At 43.1% G+C, this 21133-nt stretch overlaps 1 protein-coding gene across 15 annotated transcripts in view; it reads right to left on the bottom strand.

Moving 5' to 3' along the window:
- The window catches only part of Carmil1 (capping protein regulator and myosin 1 linker 1), a 261752-nt gene that overhangs the window by 29841 nt on the left and 210778 nt on the right, over positions 1-21133 (bottom strand). For 10 of the 15 annotated variants that reach the window (XM_026782902.1, XM_026782904.1, XM_026782899.1 and 7 more), the window contains 4 exons: positions 20295-20470; positions 15697-15784; positions 13940-14089; positions 3064-3081 (listed from right to left, as the gene is read on the bottom strand). In XM_026782902.1, the coding sequence (XP_026638703.1) occupies positions 3064-3081; positions 13940-14089; positions 15697-15784; positions 20295-20470 (432 nt within the window). The remainder of the gene's footprint in view (positions 1-3063; positions 3082-13939; positions 14090-15696; positions 15785-20294; positions 20471-21133) is intronic. The other 5 variants (XM_026782903.1, XM_026782901.1, XM_013349122.2 and 2 more) reach the window with 1 other exon arrangement.

Below are 21133 nucleotides of genomic sequence, written 5' to 3' on the forward strand. Positions count from 1 at the left end.
CTCTTGTAGACCAGGCTGGTCTCGAACTCACAGAGATCCGCCTGCCTCTGCCTCCCGAGTGCTGGGATTAAAGGTGTGCGCCACCACCGCCCAGCCAATTACAAAATTACAAAACCAGTTACCCTGGTTTTAATAAAAATAAAAAACAAAAAACAAAAACAAAAACAAAAAAACAAAAACAAAACCAACCCCACACATTTGCTACTAAATGTTGGGAAAACAGGGAGAGGAAAGTCAAGTGATCAGATTCACACAAATAATGGCTTTCCTAAACAACCAGTGTGACTTGCTGGAGGCAGCCAGGCTGAGTGGGAAGCTCACAGACTGTGTGTGAGGCGCAGAGCCTGCAAAGCAGAAGTGGCCTGGGAAGCAACCCACTCCTAAGATTCAGCAAAAAGCCAGTAGGTATCTGTTTAAAAGGAGAGCCGCTGCAAAGACGCATTTGTATTTAGCAAGTCTTAGAGACCTCCCACACAATCTCGGTAAGGAGAGGCTCAACAGGTAAGCCAGAAACAAGGCATAAGGTGTCCACTGATGATGGCAAACTCAAGGCCAGCCTGGACTGACTGGCAGCAGGTTTGAAGCAAGCCTCGACTACACAAGACTCTGTCTGAAATACACATTAAAAGCAAGACAAACTCAGCTTGGGATAGAATTTCATTCAGGTAATCCTAACTAGGAAAGAAGTTTAAAATGCAGGTGTGGAGGATACCTGATACTTTATGTCCTTCTTGTGCCTCAGGGTTAGGGTTTTGTTTTTTGGTTTTTTGGGTTTTTTTTTGTTTGTTTGTTTTTGTTTTTGTTTTTCACAGAGAGCATTCACAGACAAAATAGCTAGGGTTTCCCTCTCTTTAAACCCAGTATGATAGGTAAGAAATAAGTGTCAAACGTGTCAAAATTGTAACATTATGTCCATACAGTAGCTTTAATATTTGAAAAGGGATACATATTATTTCACGTACAGATAAAGAATAGATACTATCTAGATAAAGAAACTCATTTGTTAACTTAGTGACCCATCTGTAAATAAGTCATTTAGCGTAACCTAATTTTGAAAACACATAGAAACCTGAAAGTCACTGGGCATTTCTTTGGCTGACACGGATCAGGATGGAAGTAGTTTTGTTATTATGATTGTGTTTTCCAATGTTTCAAAGCCTGGTATTAAGTTTCAAATGTCGGGTGGGGGGAATGTCTTCTAGTATTTTCCATTGCACTGCTGCATTTTGAATGAACCCTCTATGAGCAGAGAACTGCTAGTTATGTTTCCCCAAAAAGTCTTCTGTTATCTTACCATTTCTGCTGGTTCCCAAGCTTTGTATTTTTGGCTAAAGTGAGAATCTGCACCTCAGCTTGCTTCCACACCTGGCATCAAGAACGAGACCAAACCCTGGGTACTCCCTCAAGCTTGCAATCCCACCATCAAGAGGCTGAAGCAGAGGGAGCGCTGCAGGTTTGAAGCCAGGGGGTTACACACAGACCCTGTCTCAAAACAACAAAAGACCCTTCAATGCCAATGGCTTCAATCTCTTTCTCTCATAAGGTTTATAGAGAACACAGAAAGAAACAGAAAAGGGAGCCTCACCTCTCACAAGCTGTGCCTTTTCTTTGCAATGCTTTCTTTCTTAGTTTTATGGAAAATACAGACTTGCTCAATCTCCCTTGCTTATCTTATGACTCCAATAGTTCCTAAGAAAGGCCATATACAGACGGACAGATTTTCTGCACAAGGACTTATTTAGCAGCAAATACTCCAGCTTCTCTAGAAACCCACTGGCTTGCACTGTTCTTCCTCCTCGCAGTGGTTAGGTTTGATAAGCTGTATTCTGGGAGGAGGGATGGCAGCGGCCGTGCTTAGAACTGTGCATGCTCTTCTTCTTTTGTGCCAAAACACAAGGGTTAATTCCTTCACCGTGCCCTAGTTCCCTCCACTGTTCCTGCTCACTTGTCAATGGCCAAGCAACTTTCTGAGTCGAGGAAATCCCAAAGTGCTCATCAGACGAAGGGCAAGGGCCGCTGAAGTGCTAGGAGCAGACTATCTTTAACTGGCAGAACTAACTTTTAAAAATGCATTCTATGAGTGAGAAGAAAAAAAATATGTTAAATCTTCATTTTAAAATGCAATTTTAAAAGGAAAGCCTAAATATAGACTTTTTCATCTTGATACCATAAGTGCCAATAAATCCGCACTGTGCTATAAACGTGAACAGCGGCACACCATGGCTGTTTTTGAAGAGGCCAAAAGCAGCACAGATATCTATAGTACTTAGAAATCTTACTCATTGGACCCAATTTTTATAATGTGTAAAACCATTCTGCCTGTAGCTCAACAAAGATTTGTCCACTGTCAACACGATTTGCAAAGTAAAGATAGAACTTGGTTCACAACAGCGTCTCCCTCTCAGACCCACTTTTACTAGGTGATCCCTAAGCATACTAATTTTTTAAAAATGAAACCAAAATTGCTCAAATCACCGTGAAGATAGGATAAGGTATTTCCCTTATTAAAAACATTCTTTTTATTTTTGCTAAGTTTTCACAAAGAGTAGTATATAATGCTGTCATTCTAAGCTCAAGAACCCAAAATTATTTTTCTTTCCTTGTTTGGTGGAAAAAAGAAAAAAAAATACCACCCCAAACCAGTACCAGTTGAGAAGCAGTTTAGTAATGTCTAATCTGAGAAACAAATCATAATGCCAATATTCTATAATCCTGGGCCTGCAACAAGCAATATGACAAGGGTGAGAAACACTTGGACATTTGCTCCTTGAGTCTTGAGAACTTCCTCCTCCCTCCCCTCAAATGTGGCAACCTCTTCATCAAAGTTCTCTTACTCTCAGGCACCCAGCTGGGGAGATTTTCAATTCATCCCCTGGCTTATTTAAGACTGAACCATCTGGTCAACCCCCATCCTGTTTCTAAATTATTGCCTCTTTCATTCAGGATCTGCGGATGGAAAGACAACATCTCCCGGGAGACCAGCCAGGCAGTGCAGAAGCAAATGGGGCGTGAGAATGCGAAGCAGCGCAGCCAGGGACTGCAGTGCCGCTGGAGGGTACTTACACTTGTACAGCAGAGAGTCTCCATGCAGCAAAAGGAAAGGGAAAAAAATATGAATGGAAGAGAGACAAAGCAACAGCATTACAAGAAAAAGGGAGGGAGAGAGACATACACAAAGTAGAGAAAGCTAAAATACACAAAAAGCTATCGCAGCAGAGCAACGGGGTAAGACTAGCGCCAAGTTCATGGCGTGAAGCATCCAGCCAAGCTTTTAACAAGCAGCGGCACAGCTACAGCTTTAGACACTGCAATGCTCATACATACAGACGTTAACTCTGTTTCTTAGCATGTCTCCAAACCCATAGTGACATCATCAGTTGCCAGGGCACTCAGTGGGCAGAACACTAGTCAGATATTAGAATCCCCCAACCCCCGATGCGCGCGCGCACACACAGATCTCGCCTTGGTCTGCAACTGTGTGGGGAGTGGGACTCAGGGTGAGCACAGATGTCTCCTGAAAGGCCACTTAGAGCCCTCTACGCTCTCCACCGCACTTCAGGGGAAAGCACTTGGAGTCTCTCACTCCCTCCACGATCAAAACTTCTTACACAGAAATCTGATGCTGGAATCCTGCACAGTCGACCAGTCAAATGGAAACTAAATATTTCCTGATGAGAATTAACATCTTACCTTAAAATTTGAAACCCATTGGTCACCATTGGCAGCCGCTAACACATCCTACTATTTTTAAAGTGAGGGTGGCGTAGTTTAGAAGTCGTACTTGAGTCATCAGTGTGTGTGAAACTAGCCCGAGGTGACAGAATCCTTCTTGCTTTGCAGAAGGGTCCCTACTGTGCCTATCTGAGGCTGTGTTTTTCTTAGTTCTATGTTTCATGTGTCAATTTTCCTCAACATAAAATGGAATGAAAATGTAGAGCTCCTCGGGCTGTGTGTGTGAACAGTGTGGGTGACTGCAGAGGAAGGGGAGGATGCAGGAGGAAACCATTCCCAGTGCCACCCCTGCCATCATCCATAGTCACAGAAAGGCTTAAGCATTTTTCTTCAAACATGGTTCGTATTATGACCTATAAGGTGAGCTCAAAAACATCTTTGCTAAATGAAAGGAAAAAGAGGAAAAATGTATTTTCAAACCTTCAGCTGTATGCCTGTGCTAACACACATTCCCCTGGAGCATCCACAAGTTATGGCTCTAAGTATGAGGAGTCGGGCTCATCGGTCATCTTAAACTTCCCTTCTCTTTCTGAACGGTTAATTTATCAGGATGAGTCCTCCGTCCCAATTACACCTCCATGGTCATTACATGTAACAGTGAGGAGCCTTTCCTTTCTGAGCGTGACATGCAGAGGGAAGCCATGGCAACCAGCAGCTCAACATTTAGACAACGTGAAGATGGTTCACTCTCATGCCTGTAAGCTCTTGAAACTCACTTAGGCTGTCTTGGTGTCCCCATCTCCGCACTACAGACAGGAAGGAGTTCTGAGTACAAAGCACTACCTTACACTCAGGCATCCAAGAAATGGGCTCAAACCTTAGATCTCCCATTTGCTGTGGAATCTGGGCCAATGCTTTTTGTAGCACTGGGCTTGTTTTCCAGTTTAAATTATTGTGAGGATTAACTAAGACATAGACTATGAAGCGTTTACTACAGTACCCAACATGCCGTGCTACACCATCAGTGACCTCGCTGAAGCTCAGTGCCAGTCTGTGAGGGAAGGGTAGGGTTGGGAGAGATTAAGGGTAAAGTAGATTTTTTTTTTTCTCACAGAAAAAAATACCTAGAATGAATCTAAAAGCCCCCTAATGGGGAATAAGCAAATGACACAGGCAGGAAACATCAGTTCACAGATGCAAAAGTAAATGATGGAATAGCAGCTAAAATGGAAAAATATAGAACAGTAGTTCTCAGCTTTCCTAATGCTGCAGCCCTTTAATAAATCCCTTATGCCATGGCGACCCGCAACCATAAAATTATTTCCTTGCTACCTCATAACTGTAATTTTGCTACTGTTGTGAAATGTAATATCTGGTATGCACTCAACAAAGGGGTCGTAACCCTCAAGGTGAGAACCACCTTTTAAATCAGCTATATTTCCTTCACATTTTGTCTCACATTAGTGTGGTAAAATCTTCCTCATGGACTCTCGCGCATAGGTCATAAACTGGGAGGCACCCACTTCTTTGGACATTAATCTCTTCAGATGTATGCATCCACTCTTTGATCTATTTAAACACTCTCAGGTTTATGAAGAGAGGGGACTAAATACAAGACTTCTCTTGCACTCACGAGGCGGCATGCCTGTCATCCCAGTCACGTGACTTCCTTCACTTTGCTCCTTCGCCCCGCAAGTTTACACACACATATTTTGCTGAAATCGTTTATTACATTTATTTATGTACATGCGTGTGTGTGTGCAATTGCATGCATGTACACATGCTAAAGTGCATGAGTGGAGGTCAGAGGTCAGCCTGCAGAAGCCAGTTCTCTCCTTCTACCTTGTGGATTCTGGTAGTTGATGTCAGGTTGTCAGGCTTGGTAATAAACACCTTTACCTGCTGAGCCATCTTTATATTTCTTCCTTATGACCGCTACATGATTATCCCAGAAACGACATAATCCTCTATAGCCTCTCATGATTGGTGAAACAAAGAAAATTAATAGTCATCACATCATATGCAAGCCACATATCATAGGCTATGTTCAAATTTCCTCAGTTAGAATTCTTTGAGACGGGGTCTGGCCTCAAACTTCCATTTAGCCGAGGATGATGGTGAATTCATCTTCCTGCCCCTACATTGTAAGTGCTGGCAAAAGCCGCTACACTCGGCCTCCCTCAATTATCTGTCAAATACATAAATTCTCTTCTTTAGATCCAGAACCTAACGGAGAACCGCACATTATATGTAAAAAATGTATCTTTAGCCTCTTTTATCTCACCCAGTACCTCCTCTTGACTCTACCTCAGTGCAGCTTTTCTTCCTTCCATTTCTTCATAATGAGATGCAGGGAAAATGGTTTTAGGCAGGAATTTCACACAGTGGGTGCTGTGGCCCGCTGAGTCAGTCACAACAGGTAGCCCACATCGGGCGGCCACTATGGTTGGGGAAGCCGTTTGGTCTCTTGATTGGAGTGGGGACTTCCTGGGTGTTTCACTGTCGAGTGCCATTCCTCTGTTATTAATAGCCACTCTGGGAAGTGCTACCGCCAGTCCATGCAGACGAGACTACTTTTAAGCAATACTGGCGATTCTTGCTTTAATTAATGCCGACAGCAAGAGCTGCAAGGATGGATTTCCTATGGTTCTCTCCTTCCTGAGTCTGTTTGGCACCTCTCTTCTGTTAAGTCCCCCGGAACCACTCCTTTCTTGATATATTTTTAACAATACCATGAACAAGCATATTTTAAAATTAATTCAGTGTAGCAAAAGATTTTGCAATCCCTGTTCTTTCTGGCACTCAGTGTCCCATTGACATTTATTCAATCTACCCTGCATGTCCCTTGAGATGGTCTCTTTGGATATAACACCAATCCTTGCTCTTTGATTTAAGGCATCCTTGGCTGACCTTGTACTTTCCTGGGTACTTTGAAAATGGATCTAGGTAATCCCTGTGTAATGAGCTACATGTGAAAACCTAAGTATTTCCAACCAGATTATCTGCTGAGTCAATGCTAAGAGAGGAGCTTAATCGATTAATAGCCTCAAATATCTACTCTAATGTTACCACACTTGTAGCTAGAAAGCCATTTTCAATGCATCTCTATTTTCAAAAGAATGAGGCCGCATAAATCAGCGGAGAAGAACAGATACAACTCTAGCTTTGATAACGGTTGGACAGCATAAGGAAGGGAAAACTGGAGGTATGCCATGCTTCTCCCAACACCATTAAATCTGGCTCCTCGCTGTCCTCCTCAGTTCTCATACCCACGGCCTTGTCTCACATCCAGCATGAACCGGCACTGTGATGTTCAGACACACACATTCAGTACTGGCCAAAGACTCTTATCCCAGCACAGCAGAGTGCTAGCCTGAAGTAGAAGTGGTTCATTTCCTTATTTTATCAGATTTATAGATATTCTTTAATGAAGGAAAATTAAGCCATTACCTTCCTACTATACCACATGTTCCCCAGCAAATAAGAATCACTTTACTTTTTATCCCCTTTAATCTGGTAAATGAACCCAAGGTGAAATTACACACTTGAGTACTCTCTTTAAAAATGAATATAATTAAATATTTTTGATAGTAGCCAAAAAAAGAAAGAAAGAAAGAAAGAAAGAAAGAAAGAAAGAAAGAAAGAAAGAAAGAAAGAAAGAAAGAATCTGGTACTGATCTCAAGAAACTATATATTTGTTGTTGTTCTGAGAATGGTTCTCATTGTAGCTCACGCTGGCCTTATACTTTCTATACAGCTGAGGCTAGCCTTGAACTTCTGGATCTACCTGCCTCCATGTTTAGAGTGATGGAATTATACTTGCACTCAATTACAACTCAGGCAGCATCACACTGCCTCAAGCAAGTATCTTTTAGCAAATACTTATTCAGATGAACATAGGGACAGGATATGTACTAAGAACAACAAGTCCTCTCTACCCCTTTAACAGTGGAAGAGAAGGTGAGGAAATTCCTAAGAACATTGCTGTATGCTGAGTCTGTGTTATTCCAAGTTTCACAGAAGCTTTGTCAGCATCTGTTCTCATTACTGTGAAAGACAAATGAGGGAAACCCTACCAAGCAGCGCATCTATAGAATACAATTCAAAACTATTTAATTTAGAAAACCCATTGACTACAGAAGGCAAGAGTAAGGAGGTTAGGGAGGATGTCCATCCTGCCTCCAGAACAGACTCCAGTTTGGTGACATCAGGAAATTAGCTCGGTAAACATAGCACAAGATCATAGCTGACCGCAGTGCTGAAAGAGAACACATTAAAGCTTATGATAATTTACTCCTTAAAAGAATAATTTGGGTGCTGAGATGGCTCAGCAGGTTTACAAAAGCATCTAACACAACCCCGAGGACTGGAGTGCTCCATCCCCAGAGACAATGTGGTAGAAGGAGAGAACTGGATCCCCAAGTTGTGCACACACACACACACACACACACACACACACACACACACAGAGTAAAAGAATAAAAATAAGTATCAAACAAACTACAGTGGTGCTGAGCAGGGGGACAGCAGGGCTGCTGAGCGCAGATGCAGATTCTGGGTGGATGCTGTAGACACCAACAGGCCGCCAGGAGGTCTCACCACAAGGCTTAAGTCCCATGGGTCCCGAGCTTTTCTGAGATCAAGCCCTCAATTTTCTTCATTCTAACTCTTTACCCTCAAATGGTGCTTTGGATAAAGACAACTTAGCACCTAAACCTAAGAAACCTGGTCTGTTCTAGAAACCAGAATACTTGCCATGTTTTGTCTGTTTATATGTATGGTATATAAGTGTGGCACATGTGATTATTTGTGTCTATGCGTAGGGGGGGAGGTACTCATGCATATGTATGTCTGTGTGTGTGGAATTCAAGAGTAGATACTGGATATACTCCTTAATTTTTTTTTTTTTTAAGCCAGGGTCTGTACTGACTCTAAGATCGCTGGACTGGCTTTCCTGATTGACCAGCAAACCCCAGGGATCAGCCTGTCTCTGTCTCTCCTCCCCTCCCTAAATCCTAGGATCACAGGTATGCAACACCATGCACATTTTAGGAAATACTTTTACAGCATCTATTTCACCAATGAGAGAATAGGTCAAGAACATAGCAATATTGTCAGCTATTTTTCATTTGCTTTGAGCTTGCTTAAAACGAATTCAAGATTTATAGCCAAGCTATGGTGAAGAGTTGGGTAAATATCCTATCAAACAAACTTCCCATATGTTTCCAATGGTATTGTTTTATAGCAAAACATGAGTGGTTTAGTGCACATAGGAGAGGTTTCTTATTCTCCCGAGAAGAGCCTTTGCTGAGTCTCCACCATTTAGGGTTCCAATTTCAAGTAACTGCTCACAGGGCATCAACTCCTTCAGTTACTTGGGGGACAGGCCACAAAGCACAGAATGGAATGCTTCATTACAGCACCAACGAGAATCTTTACAAACTGAGCGTGCTGGCCAGGCAAAGGACACGGACAGCAAAGCTAGTCTGGGGCATGTATTTGAAACGTGAACTTACATGGGTGTGGCTTGCTATCAATTCTGAGCTGCCCACTGAGTCCTGTGTTATTTCCCACAGCCAGCAGCTCACCCAGGGCCTTGTCAGCATCTCAGTGGACCGCACTAACATCTGACTCTGCCCAAACTGCCCAGCCCACCCCCCTTGCACTACGAGGCTGTGTGTGATGAATTGGCTTGGGCTTCCCTTTTCACCTCGGCAGTCCTGCCTCCTGTTAGTCTTGCTAACTATAATGACCGGCATTCAAGCTGTCTCCTCATCCCAAGCCCCCGTGGCTCTCTCCTGGGTTCACTTACTCATTCTCTTCTCCACCAGCTTCTTTTCCAAATGTCAGGGTACCATCAGTAACTGTGCACCTGGCCCAATGCTTAGAACCTTCCTCCAGGAAGCCTTCCTTGACAACATCCCTCCCCTGGTGGTCTTCTCTGTCTCCATAGCAACAGGCACCCCTCTCTTAGAACACACTTTCCCATTGTATTCAGGTTTATTAATGAAGAACCACTTCAATTCAAGGTGAGCTTAGGCACATATAAGACAGATCTCCTTTTAAATGAGTAAATTAGGATGAAGAAAAAATGAAATTGGAATATGGCTGAATAACACAATTACTATTCTTAAGGCTCTAGTAGCCCTTTGTATTCAAATGCACTCATTCAGCTCTAATTTTTTTTTTATTTTTATTTATTTTTTTTTATTTATTAAGGATTTCTGCCTCCTCCCCGCCACCGCCTCCCATTTCCCTCCCCCTCCCCCGATCAAGTCCCTCTCCCTCATCAGCTTGAAGAGCAATCAGGGTTCCCTGACCTGTGGGAAGTCCAAGGACCGCCCACCTCCATTCAGTCTAGCTGGCCTGGGTCTGAAAAAAGCATGGGATTATCAGCTCTGAATTTTTAAACTAAAAATACTGACAGTAAGTTCTAGTAAGCACACAACTGTATCTAAGAGTACGGAGTACACTGTAGGGAACTTCCATTACTCTTGGTTAAAACCTGGCTATTTCTTTTGTAACAATGACATTTGGGGGATGAAATCAGCAATAATACAAAACATGTAAATAGCATAATAACATGGTTTTTATTTGTTTTTGAGACAGGGTCTCTATGTAGACCAGGCTGTCCTCGAACTCACAGAGATCCTTCTATCTGTCTCCCAAGTGCTGGGATTAAAGGAATGCACCACCATACCTAGTCAATGACAAATCTCATAGGGGTGGTACATTCCCGCCTTCCAACGTCTAAACAGATCCGAGAGTTGAAGTTGCATGTGTGCCAATTGCTAGAGCTACCCAAATTAGCACTGTGGTGGTGCCTTTCAGTGTTGCAAGCCTGGTGGAGGCTTCATTACCTACCATGGGAAGCCAAGAATACCAAGCACACAACGAACGCTTCATGGATAAAAACTTTTGACCCAAAGTTTCTATCAGTACATCAGTACAGTTCATCACTACATCAGACTTGAGCAGCAGACGGTACCTCTGTTCCTCCTCTGGGGTTGTGCTTTACTTATCAGCTTATTTTGAAACAAGGGTTCATGTTGCCCAGGCTAGCCTAGAATCCTGGACCCACCCTCTTTCACCTTTGGGATTATGGGCATATGCTACCATACCAAAATCCTAAATTCCTCTGAAGGCCTGTAGCCATAGTTCCTGCCTTTCTTTTGTCTATCACCTACGTAACAGGTCTCCCTTAAGGACCACCCATTATCTTCCCCTTTGATAGACGCACCCTTTTGCTGTACACCAAGTTCATTCCTAGTACCTACAGACGATATTTCCCCAAATTTAAATATCATTGAATTCAGAACCAAGACAAAAATCTCTGCCTCTAAAAACAAAACAACAACAACACAACTTTTTCCTCCTTCTGGAGGTATAGTGGGTACACAATGATAATTCAAGCATTAAGAAACTAGAGACTGGAGGATCAGGAGTTCCAGGGCAGCCTGTCTACACACACACACACACACACACACACACACACACACACACACACACACACAGTGTTTCTATTGTGAGCTGAAATAAAGCTCTTCCCTTTTGTCAGAGTATTTTCACAGCAATAGAAATGAAACCAAGCCCTGGCAGTTGGGGGTGCTGGTGAACCTAGTAGCTAAAAAGTTGTAATATCTCCTCTTTCCACAAGAAAAGTCTGTCACGGAATAAAACTGCAAGGAATAACTTAACAGTCATGATGTGGACCATCTGGTGTGCAATTCACATTAGTGCAGCTAGTTGTAAACGAGACACAATGACCACAGCCTTTGGTTAGCAGCCTTGCCAGCAAATCATTTAACTAATAACTCCTGGATTTGACGAGCTAGGTGGTGCAGCCTTCTTCAAAGCAAGAAGACCTGAGCTCCAGTTCCAGAGCCCAGTTAAAAAGTTGAACACAGTGGCATGGAGCTGTATCTCAGCAGAGGCCGGGCCAGGAACCAGCAAGCCCACATCCTAAGTGGCAGACAGTGCCCACCGACTGACACTTGAGTTTGGCCTCTGTCCTCCATACGCGCACACACCAACACAGATGTGTGTACTCACACTTGCACAAGCACACACAAAGAGAAAGAGAAAAAGCATTGTCAAAAAAACTGGCATGGTGACCTACGCCTGTGATACAACACTGATGTCATGGAGGCCGGAGGACCAGCGGTTCACGGTCATTGTCAGTCTCACAGAAGTTGAAGGTCCAGCCTGAGCTACAGGAAACGCTGTCTGAACTTCCATACACGTGAACTGCTGGTATTAGAAAATGAAGCAATTTCCTTAAATTAGTTTTAAAAAATGGTATCTTGCTCAGGTCAAGTACAGTTTCACTAAATTTTAGACTGCATTCAAAAACTTAACGTTATATATTTGTGTTGTGTGGCTGGAAAGCATTGTGGAAAGTAATCGCTGCTTTATTGCTGGAGACAGGGTTTGCAAAGTGGTGTCCCAGTTAATTCAAGCCACTCCAGTTCTCCAAGCAAGCAGCAGTAGGAGAGGAATGGCTCTTCAGCAGCAGTGTCGCTTTTGATTTTGAACTGCTCTGACACTCATTAAAATAACTGAGAGAAGAGCAGACAATTAGTGAGCTGGCGATGCCAGGCTGGAGCCACAGACACCGCCTTCTCACCGCCACCCCAACCTCCTGGCAGTTTTTAAAGGTATTATATTAGAAGGAGTGACAAATTAGGGATAATTAATCAGTAACACAGGAACTGTACCTTTCAGACCCTGAGCGCGGATAAGAAAGCTGCAGTTTGGCCATCTTGATTTCCCGAGATACCCTGCTATATGCAAGAAGCAGGTGATGTGGACAAAAATATATTTTGTACATATATATCTTATTTATGTGTGTGTGTTTGTGTGTGTGTAATGTCTGTGTGCATCTACATATTTGTGGATAACCGAGGTGACCAATTCCTTGGAACTAGAGTTTTTGTGGTTACGAGCTGGGTACTGACTCCATTCATCTGAAAGGCCAGCTAGTACTATTAATTACTAAGCTATTTCTCCACTTCATCCCACCCCCTTTTTAGAAAGATCCTCTTTCTGACATTGTTTTTGTTGTTGTTGTTATTGTTAATGTTTTTTTGTTTTGTTTTTCAAGACAGGGTTTCTCTGTGCAATAGCCCTATCTGTTCTGCAACCTGCTTTTTTTTTATGGTTTATTTAATGTGCATTGGTGTGAAGGTGTCAGATCCCCTGCAACTGGATCTTCAGACAGTTGTGAGCTGCCATGTGGGTGCTGGGAATTGAACCCAGGTCCTTTGGAAGAGCAGTCGGTGCTCTTAACCACTGAGCCATCTCTCCAGCCCTGCAACCTGCTTTGTAGAGCAGGTGCCCTCAAACTCACAAGAGACCTGGCTGCCTCTGCCTCTGAGTGCTGGCATTAAAGGCGTGTGCCACCACATCTGAGAAACATCAAAGTGAGCACACTTGCCATCCTAGTGCCTGGGAAGCTGAGTCAAGATTTGGGATTCAAAGTCATCTTCTACATACAGGAATTTGAGGTCAGCAAGGCTACTTACATACACTGTGTCTCAAAAACAGAATAAAAGACCAACACCAACAATAACAAAAAAGAATTCTTGGTTCGAACTTTATGGGGGCTCACATCTGTAATCCCAAGCATGAGCCATGCAAACTGCCATGACTTCATGGCCAGCTTGAGTGGCTTATTTAGTCCCCAGGTAAACCTGGACTATCAAGAAACATCTTGTCTTAAAATAAAACAAAACAAGCTCCCACCACCACCAAAAGAACCCCGTCCTTATGAATTCAGGTTGTTTTTAAAGTGGCCAGCAAATTTTTTGACTGAACACTGAATATTTTTCCAAAGAGATCAATGATATTTATTATGTTCTGTGATCTTAGAAGTAACCCTTCAATCCAAATTAAGGCAACGTCTAAGCCTAACTTGGGGCTCTAACTCTTTCCTAGTGCAACTGCGCATATTGGGTCTTTACAGAAACATTAGCACTGAAATTCAAACTAACGCAACCATCAGACCCTGAGAAGCCACCAGACCCACTGAGTCATCCAGAGAGGTTCCATCTGGGAGGTGCATGCCTCCTCCTGGCCACACATCAGCGCAACACGTGTTTTCGGAAACTGGAAGTTGCTTCGTGCATGTGGTCCCCAATGGCTCTCCCCAAGTTCTGAAAAGTGTCTGATTTCAAACAATGAGACTTTAAAATCCAACCAGGGGCACTGCACAATGTGTGTGTGGAGGAGAAGGGTTGGGAGGGCACCCGCGGGGGCCGTGGCTTACCATGCAGGTGTCTAGGTCTTCCAACCTCTCCACCTCGTTGAGATCCTCCACCATAAGTGTGGCACGCTTCACTGGCTTCTCCTCAGCCAGCTCCATTTCTAGGGACTCCCGCTGGGGAAGGCTCTTGCCTCTCCTGCTGTAATGGTCCGCCTTGGGTCAAGAGAGCACAAGCAGAAATTAGAGGAGGAAACAAGTAGGAACTCTTTAGTAAATTCCTGAAGATGTCCTCCACAAGGTGGCGCTGGAGAGAGCTAACTTGCAAGGGAATTTTGGTATTTAATTAAGTAATTTATTTAGCATTTTTGGAGTATATCTCGTTATCTAATCCTGCCTGACCTAGACCCTCCCCGCTTCAGCCTCCGCTCCTGAGTGCTGGGGTCTCAGGTGTGAATCACCATGCCCAGTTTCAGTGATGACTCTGAGTCAATACAGAGAAACTTTCATCTTTTATGGTTTTTTGTGGGGGGGCCAAGTGAGTATAAATGAGGATACTGGCAAGATGGAACAGCAGATAAAAACACCTTCTGCCAAGACATACCACTAAAGAACCTCATGTTAGTGGAAAGAGGGAACAGACGCCCACAAACTGATCTGATCTCCATATAGCTGACCACACAGACATGGCCAGACACACCAAATAAAAAGAAAATTTTGAAAAAATGTCAAACTTCCCAGGAAGGCCTCCCAGGTGGAGTCATGCCAAGACACCATCCAGCATTGGTGGCATTCTGTCAGCATTCTGAGACAGCTCCAGTACCCATGAGACATCAATCAAATGTTTCTAAGATAGAATGTGCTAGGCCGGCCAGGGCTCTACAGTAAGACCATGTCTCTAAGTGACTTGTTCAGCTTGATTGGCCAGGAAGCCATTTTCTATACAGTTTGGCACAGGGCTGTAAATGTTGATAAAATACAATACAGAGAAATTAGAAAATAAATATGTGCTTGAATACTGTGGTCCTGTCAAATTGCACTAGAAACTTCATAGCAGCCCCTGCTGGTTTCTTCACTAATGAATGCTCGCACACTGGGAACGCGTGCTCGGGGCCAGATGGGGCCCACAGGCAACATCTGGAGTGCCACTACAAATAAGCTGTCTTCTAGGAATAGGCTTAGCAGGGCATGGTAGCACACACATTTAGGAGGAAGAGGAGAATCGGGAGTTTAAGGTCATCCTTGGCTATGTACAGAATAGAGGCTAGCATGGGCTACACGAGTGTTTCTATATATGTGTGTGTGTGTGTGTTTGTACTTTATATATAATTATATACATTATATACACACAATATAACATATAAATATTATACTATATATAAAAACATAAACTTAAGAAATAATCTATTTTGAGCAAGGAGTAGTGGGTCACACCTGCAATCACAGAACTTAGGAGGCCACAAAGGATTGTCTTGAGTTCAAGGTCAGCCTGAGCTAAAATAAGACCCATCTCAAAACCCCAAACCCATTCTGAACTAATTCTCTCAGAACAACAGCTGCAAATGTACAGTCCATAACTAACAAGGTTCATTTTAGACGTGAGGCTGAACGTCATCCACCCACAGGTTTGACCTTCATTAAAGCCGGACAAGATCTCTGAAACTGTTCACTTCTGCCCCCTGTCGTTCAATTCTAATGCATTCCAGAGTGCCTAGAAGCAGCAGAAGAGGAAAGAAACCACGCTCCTTCCTGGACCCCACTGTGCAGGGCCAGCTCCCGCAGAGTTGGCACTCCTCCTGCCTGCTCCTGACACCAGCACTCACCAGCTTCCGATGGCTGCTGGAGAGTGCCTCCAGGATTTCATCCACGATGCGGTCAGACAAGAATGAGGCCACTGTCAGCTTCACCTCACTATGGACACCAAAGGGGAGAGAAGCTTTTTAGCTTGTGTTCGGGGGAGGGAGGAGCATGCACCTGCGAGGTCACACCAATGAGGCCAAACAGGATTCCGCTCCTGTCTCTGAGAACGGAACAGAAGACTATGAGAACTAAGGAGTACCGAAATAACCCTTAAACGCTGCCGTAAACACACAGATAATGGGCATCCATTGCCAATGTCAACTTGTCTCTGAGCTTGAAGCGTGAGATTTAATGGTAGAAATGGAAAACACCTGGATAAAGACAAACTCAATAGGGACCACGTGTGCCCTGTGACACACTGCAGCTCCTGACACAGACACGAGACTCAGACGGCAGAAAGTTCAGAAAGTCTAGTCTGGCTGTTAAACCTCGTTATCACTTCAATATGCACACAGAGTACATAGAATGTTTTCATCAATGCAACTGGGTCACACTACTTCTGCCTTCACTCACTATGCTAGGCATGCCAAAAATCCATAGAGCTCCACCTTCTGTAATAGAGGTTATTACGATTTTCAGTTTGGATGCCTCTCAATCTGACCTCAGACAATTCCTCAGAAACAGAAAGAGGCTTAGAGTTTTTAAGTAGCAGGCTCTGATTCCTACCAGATGGCTCCTGCTTTAGCCATTCACAAGCTCACATTTCAGCCATTCACATGGATTCACCATCCATGAATCGCCCTACTCCAAAGTGTAAGTGTACCTGGGTCCAAGATTCGGAGGAGAACATTAGGAAGTCAATCACATACCTACATTCTAGAATTGTCTTATGAGCTTAGTCTGCATTTGAAGCCAACAATTTTTATGTTTTCAGAACATACAAATGAGCTGTCAGAACAAATTTACTTAATCATAAAGTCAAGGTTGAATGTGTATTTGTGCAGAAGGGAAATCCCTATAACCTAAGTGTGACGATTTCTACCGAGACTTCCCTACTCAGGAAGATTGCTGCTCGGGTGCAGAAGGAAGGGGATTAACTCTGATACTTGTGTAAATCTCCAGGAGGATTCTTCAATACTTTTTCATGAAGCAAAGTGTCACTGATATTTGATTATCTAATATTCAATTATCTTTAAAGCTGGGGGTGATGGCTCACAATCAGAATCCCAGGACTCAGAAGGCAGAGGAGAGCCATGAGTCGAAGGCTGACCTAAACTAGAGATGTTGATGATAATGTGATATAGGTATGAATAACTTGCATTGACATGGATTTTGCTTTAGTGATATAAATTTAAGGTCAATATTGTTAAATGTATATGTGTTTCTGATCTTGATTAAGGTATTGTGATTGTGTAGTTCATGTAAAAATGTAATATATATAGCTTCTTAATAGATAATCATAATAGTCAAGCTTGTAGTCATGTTAGTTAAGATTTTCTAAATGTACATAGATATGTTTTAGATAGGCATTCTTAATATTTTTCAAAGATTATAGAATATGGCATTTTAAATGTTTTAATAACTTAGGGTTTTTCATGACAATGAGACACTCTGCTCCTGGCAGCACCAATCCACTTTAAGAGGAAGATGGGTATCGAAGAGGATCCTTATGGAGTTTGATAGCCATTTGGGCAAGAAACTGTTCTTGCCTGGACTATTTCATAAACTGGAAACAGAGAACCCACAGAGAGAGGACTAATGAACTTGCCTAAAGGTGAGATGATCTTTCGGGGTTCCTGATTCATGAAGGAGTCTGCAAGACATTCTGCAGGACACAACAGATAGTGACTGAACTCACTTTGAATTTTCCTGCTTCATGGAAATGTCTGCTGGATACTATGGGCCTGAAGGCTGAAGATTGATGCCCCAATGGTACAGAGGAACTTTGGGTGACTGTCCAGGCAGCGAGATGTCTCTGTCATTTCTAGAGTTTGAAAGTTGCTTACTTTTTGTTTGCTTAGGTAATATTGTATCTTTTTGGAGTCTTTGATGGAGTTAAAGAATAGTTATAGTTTTCCTTAGTTATGATAAAGATTGTAACTTTTACTTGATAATTCTTTTGTTATATGTAATTTTGCTATGTTAAAGTTAAAGCCTTCTCTTTTTTGTTTAAACAGAAAAAGGGGAAGTGATGTGGGAGTGTCATATATCAATCTGTTGATTTCATTGGTTAAGCAATAAAGAAAGAGCCAAGCTGGCCCTCATAGGTTAAAACATAGGTAGGCGGAGTAAACAGAACAGAATGCTGGGAGGAAGAGGAAGTGAGCTCAGAGAGACGCCATGCTCCCCTCTCCCGGGCAGACGCAATTCAGCTCCGACCCAGGATGGACGTAGGCTAGAATCTTCCCGGTAAGCGCACCTTGGTGCTCTACACATTAATAGAAATGGGCCAAGCAGTATTTAAATGAATACAGTTTGTGTGTTGTTAATTCGGGGCATAAGCTAGCCAGGCGGCCGGGGTGCTGGGGACGCAGCCCCGCCACACCTATTACAACAATAATGAAGATGATGCTATGCCGAGAACAACATTTAGTTAAACACATCAGGGATCTCCAGATGAGACTCACTCTTGTCTCCTACCAAAAACAAGGGACAGAGTCCTACCCGAGCTTCCAGAGGATGCTGGAGTCTGGTGGTAACAAGTATTTCCCAATTCTCATTAGCCATGCCTGAGACTACATCTCTAACCCTCTAGACATGGTACTTCACATCTCTCTTTCTCCTTCTCTCAAGATGGGGAGGGGTGGTTTATGAACTCCAAAATGTGTACAAAGTGAAGGCTTACAAATCCCATTATTGTTTGATGCCTCTGGACTGTTCTCTCATTTGTTGCTGGGGTCACTCACCCCGTGTGACCTCTCATACGTACAAATGTGCCTGCATTATCTGTGAATGTACACGAGTTGCCAGGGCTCAGCTTAAGGCATTGCAAAAAATTCAAGAACTGAGTCTATGGACATAGAACTGATTTACCCATGCAAAGGAAGGTGACCGTATTCGGCAGAATTTGCTGATGAAAACAGAAGGGGATGGGTTGGGAAGAGGGGTAGGATTAGCCAGAGAGGGGAGCAGGAGCGGTGGTGAATATGGGGGAACACGTCATGCACAGTGTGGAAATATCATAATGAAAGCCATTCTTATGCATAATGATGTGCTAATATGAAAATATTTTTAAGAGGGACAGAAAAAAGGAAAAGAGCTTGATACTACAGAACAGACATCAGCACACGTTGTATTGGTGACTGAACTACTGCCATGGAAGAATACTGGCTAATACGGTTTTCATCCTAATATTTAAGGGGGATATTTAATACTTAAACATGCCACATTTTCAATATTTATATTTCAAATACGTGATACTTAAATATTTATTTTCAACAACAAAGCTGAGCCTTACGTAACAGTTTGTAAGCACAATGTGAGGACTGGAATGAATAAAGTTAAAAATCCTCATGCTTCTATAAACTCAGTTTTTTTTTCTCTAATTTCTCAGATTTTTCAAACTGCTTTAGACTTTATCCCAGTAAAGAACAGGAACTCATTAAACCAATAGGATGCAAAGCCGAGTCACCAGTCCGAGGCCATCCAGTGCCTGTAGGTTTCCTGAGTAAGGTTTACAGCCCAGAGACTGGTTGGCTGGCTGGTTTGCTCTGGTTGGGGCCATTTGGCTTCATTGTTGTGTGGTCGTACTATTCCTAGCTCTTCACAACTGCTAAATTTCTTGCTCATCTAAATATTTTTATCAATATTCAGAAACAGGTAAAAGGGGAAAGTTAAAATGTCTGGCTTCCAGCCATCTCATTCCCTAAGGAAGAAGCATAAGGAGGATGAACCGAGTATAATGCGGTATTGATGGATGAAGCCAGGAGCCTCAACATGAAAACTCAAGGAAGTTTGTAACTACATCTTCTACATACTGAAATCCTGACTTACTCCTCAAGCCTCTCCAACAGATACCTGCAGACTTCAAAGTTTGCATCCTAACCTGGGATGAAAATATGGTTCACTTTAGTAATTTGAGGCAGGAAAACTGTTATGAGTTTCAGGCTAGTCTGGGCTACAGAGTGTCAGAAATGCCTGTACTATAGATTAAGGACCCCTCATCAAAAAAAGAAAAAAAAAACCCAAAACCAAGAAACCAAACACTAAACCAACAACAATACCAAAACTGGCAGGGAGGGAGGGAGGACGGAAAGAGGGGAGGGAAATATTCTGACTTCAAGCCAGTGACTTAGAAAGTGGAAGATAAATGCCAGAATCACAAACTAGGAATTACAATCATCATGTCTTCCCCTTATATATAAACTCCTTAGAGAGCTGCAGACTCTGTGCTCTTAGGTGATGCAGCTATAAGACAGCTAGACTCTTACTTGTGTGGACAGCCTATGTTTATGTATATTGCTTGTGTGCACAGCTATGTTCACAACCTTCTCAGTCTGTTAGACACATCTCAACACACCCCTCCTTGATGATAAAGTCACCAACACTGTTGTCCTTCCCACAAGCTGGACCGTGTCTCACACCCTGCGGCTCCTTCAGCTTACTAACACAATGGACATACCTAATTTTGTTAAGAATGTCAATTCCAGACTGTTCCAAGAGGACATTTTTAACAAACGTGCGTGGGATGGAAATCTTTTCGGTGCTGGCGTGGATCAGGTCTTGTCGGATGTGGGCTTTTTTCATCACACTGGGGCAGAGGTTCTCGGCGGCATCCACCATGGATTCCAGCAAACCCTGCAATGCAGAAGAGGGTGGTAATGACATAGCCAGCGGAACACTCAAAGTGTGTTATCCCAGTCCTTGGAGGGCAGGAACCCCCTGGAGCACAACCAAGGGCTCCAGATAGGCCGCCTAGGAGATTTATAACCGTGGGGCGACTGGTGAGCTCAAGTGACCACTTTAAATCAGAGACTTGGCAGAACCTGTGCTTCGCACAGGCATCTGAACAGAACACGAAGCCATGGATGAGAAGAATAAAGCACGCAAGTATCCACCTTTTACAAAGCAACTTGCCACAGCAGACGGAGCCCCCAGGTCCCAGAAAGCCTGCTTGACAGATACAAACTTGAGAATTAGAAGTCCCTAAAATAGGCGTGTGATTTCCTAAATCACACAGACACCTCTAAATTATAATGAACCATTCAATAGTTCCCCCAAAACATAACAGCAGAAAAACAACAAAATCACCGAAATGACTGCCAATTTTCTTTCTAAAGAGAAAAGCTTTCATATTAGGTAAAACAGTAGTTATAAGCAACATGAATAACAACAGCTGAAAGCATTTACAGAGAACCCTAAAAACAACCTCCCAAGCAACAGCCAAAACATGCTTTTTCACAGCCCTGCAGCATCTGAGAAATTATACCACACAACCCACCCTTCCAACATCTGTGCAGA

Source organism: Microtus ochrogaster, chromosome 16 (genome assembly GCF_000317375.1).
Source record: "Microtus ochrogaster isolate Prairie Vole_2 chromosome 16, MicOch1.0, whole genome shotgun sequence".
NCBI classification, from domain to species: Eukaryota; Metazoa; Chordata; class Mammalia; order Rodentia; family Cricetidae; genus Microtus; species Microtus ochrogaster.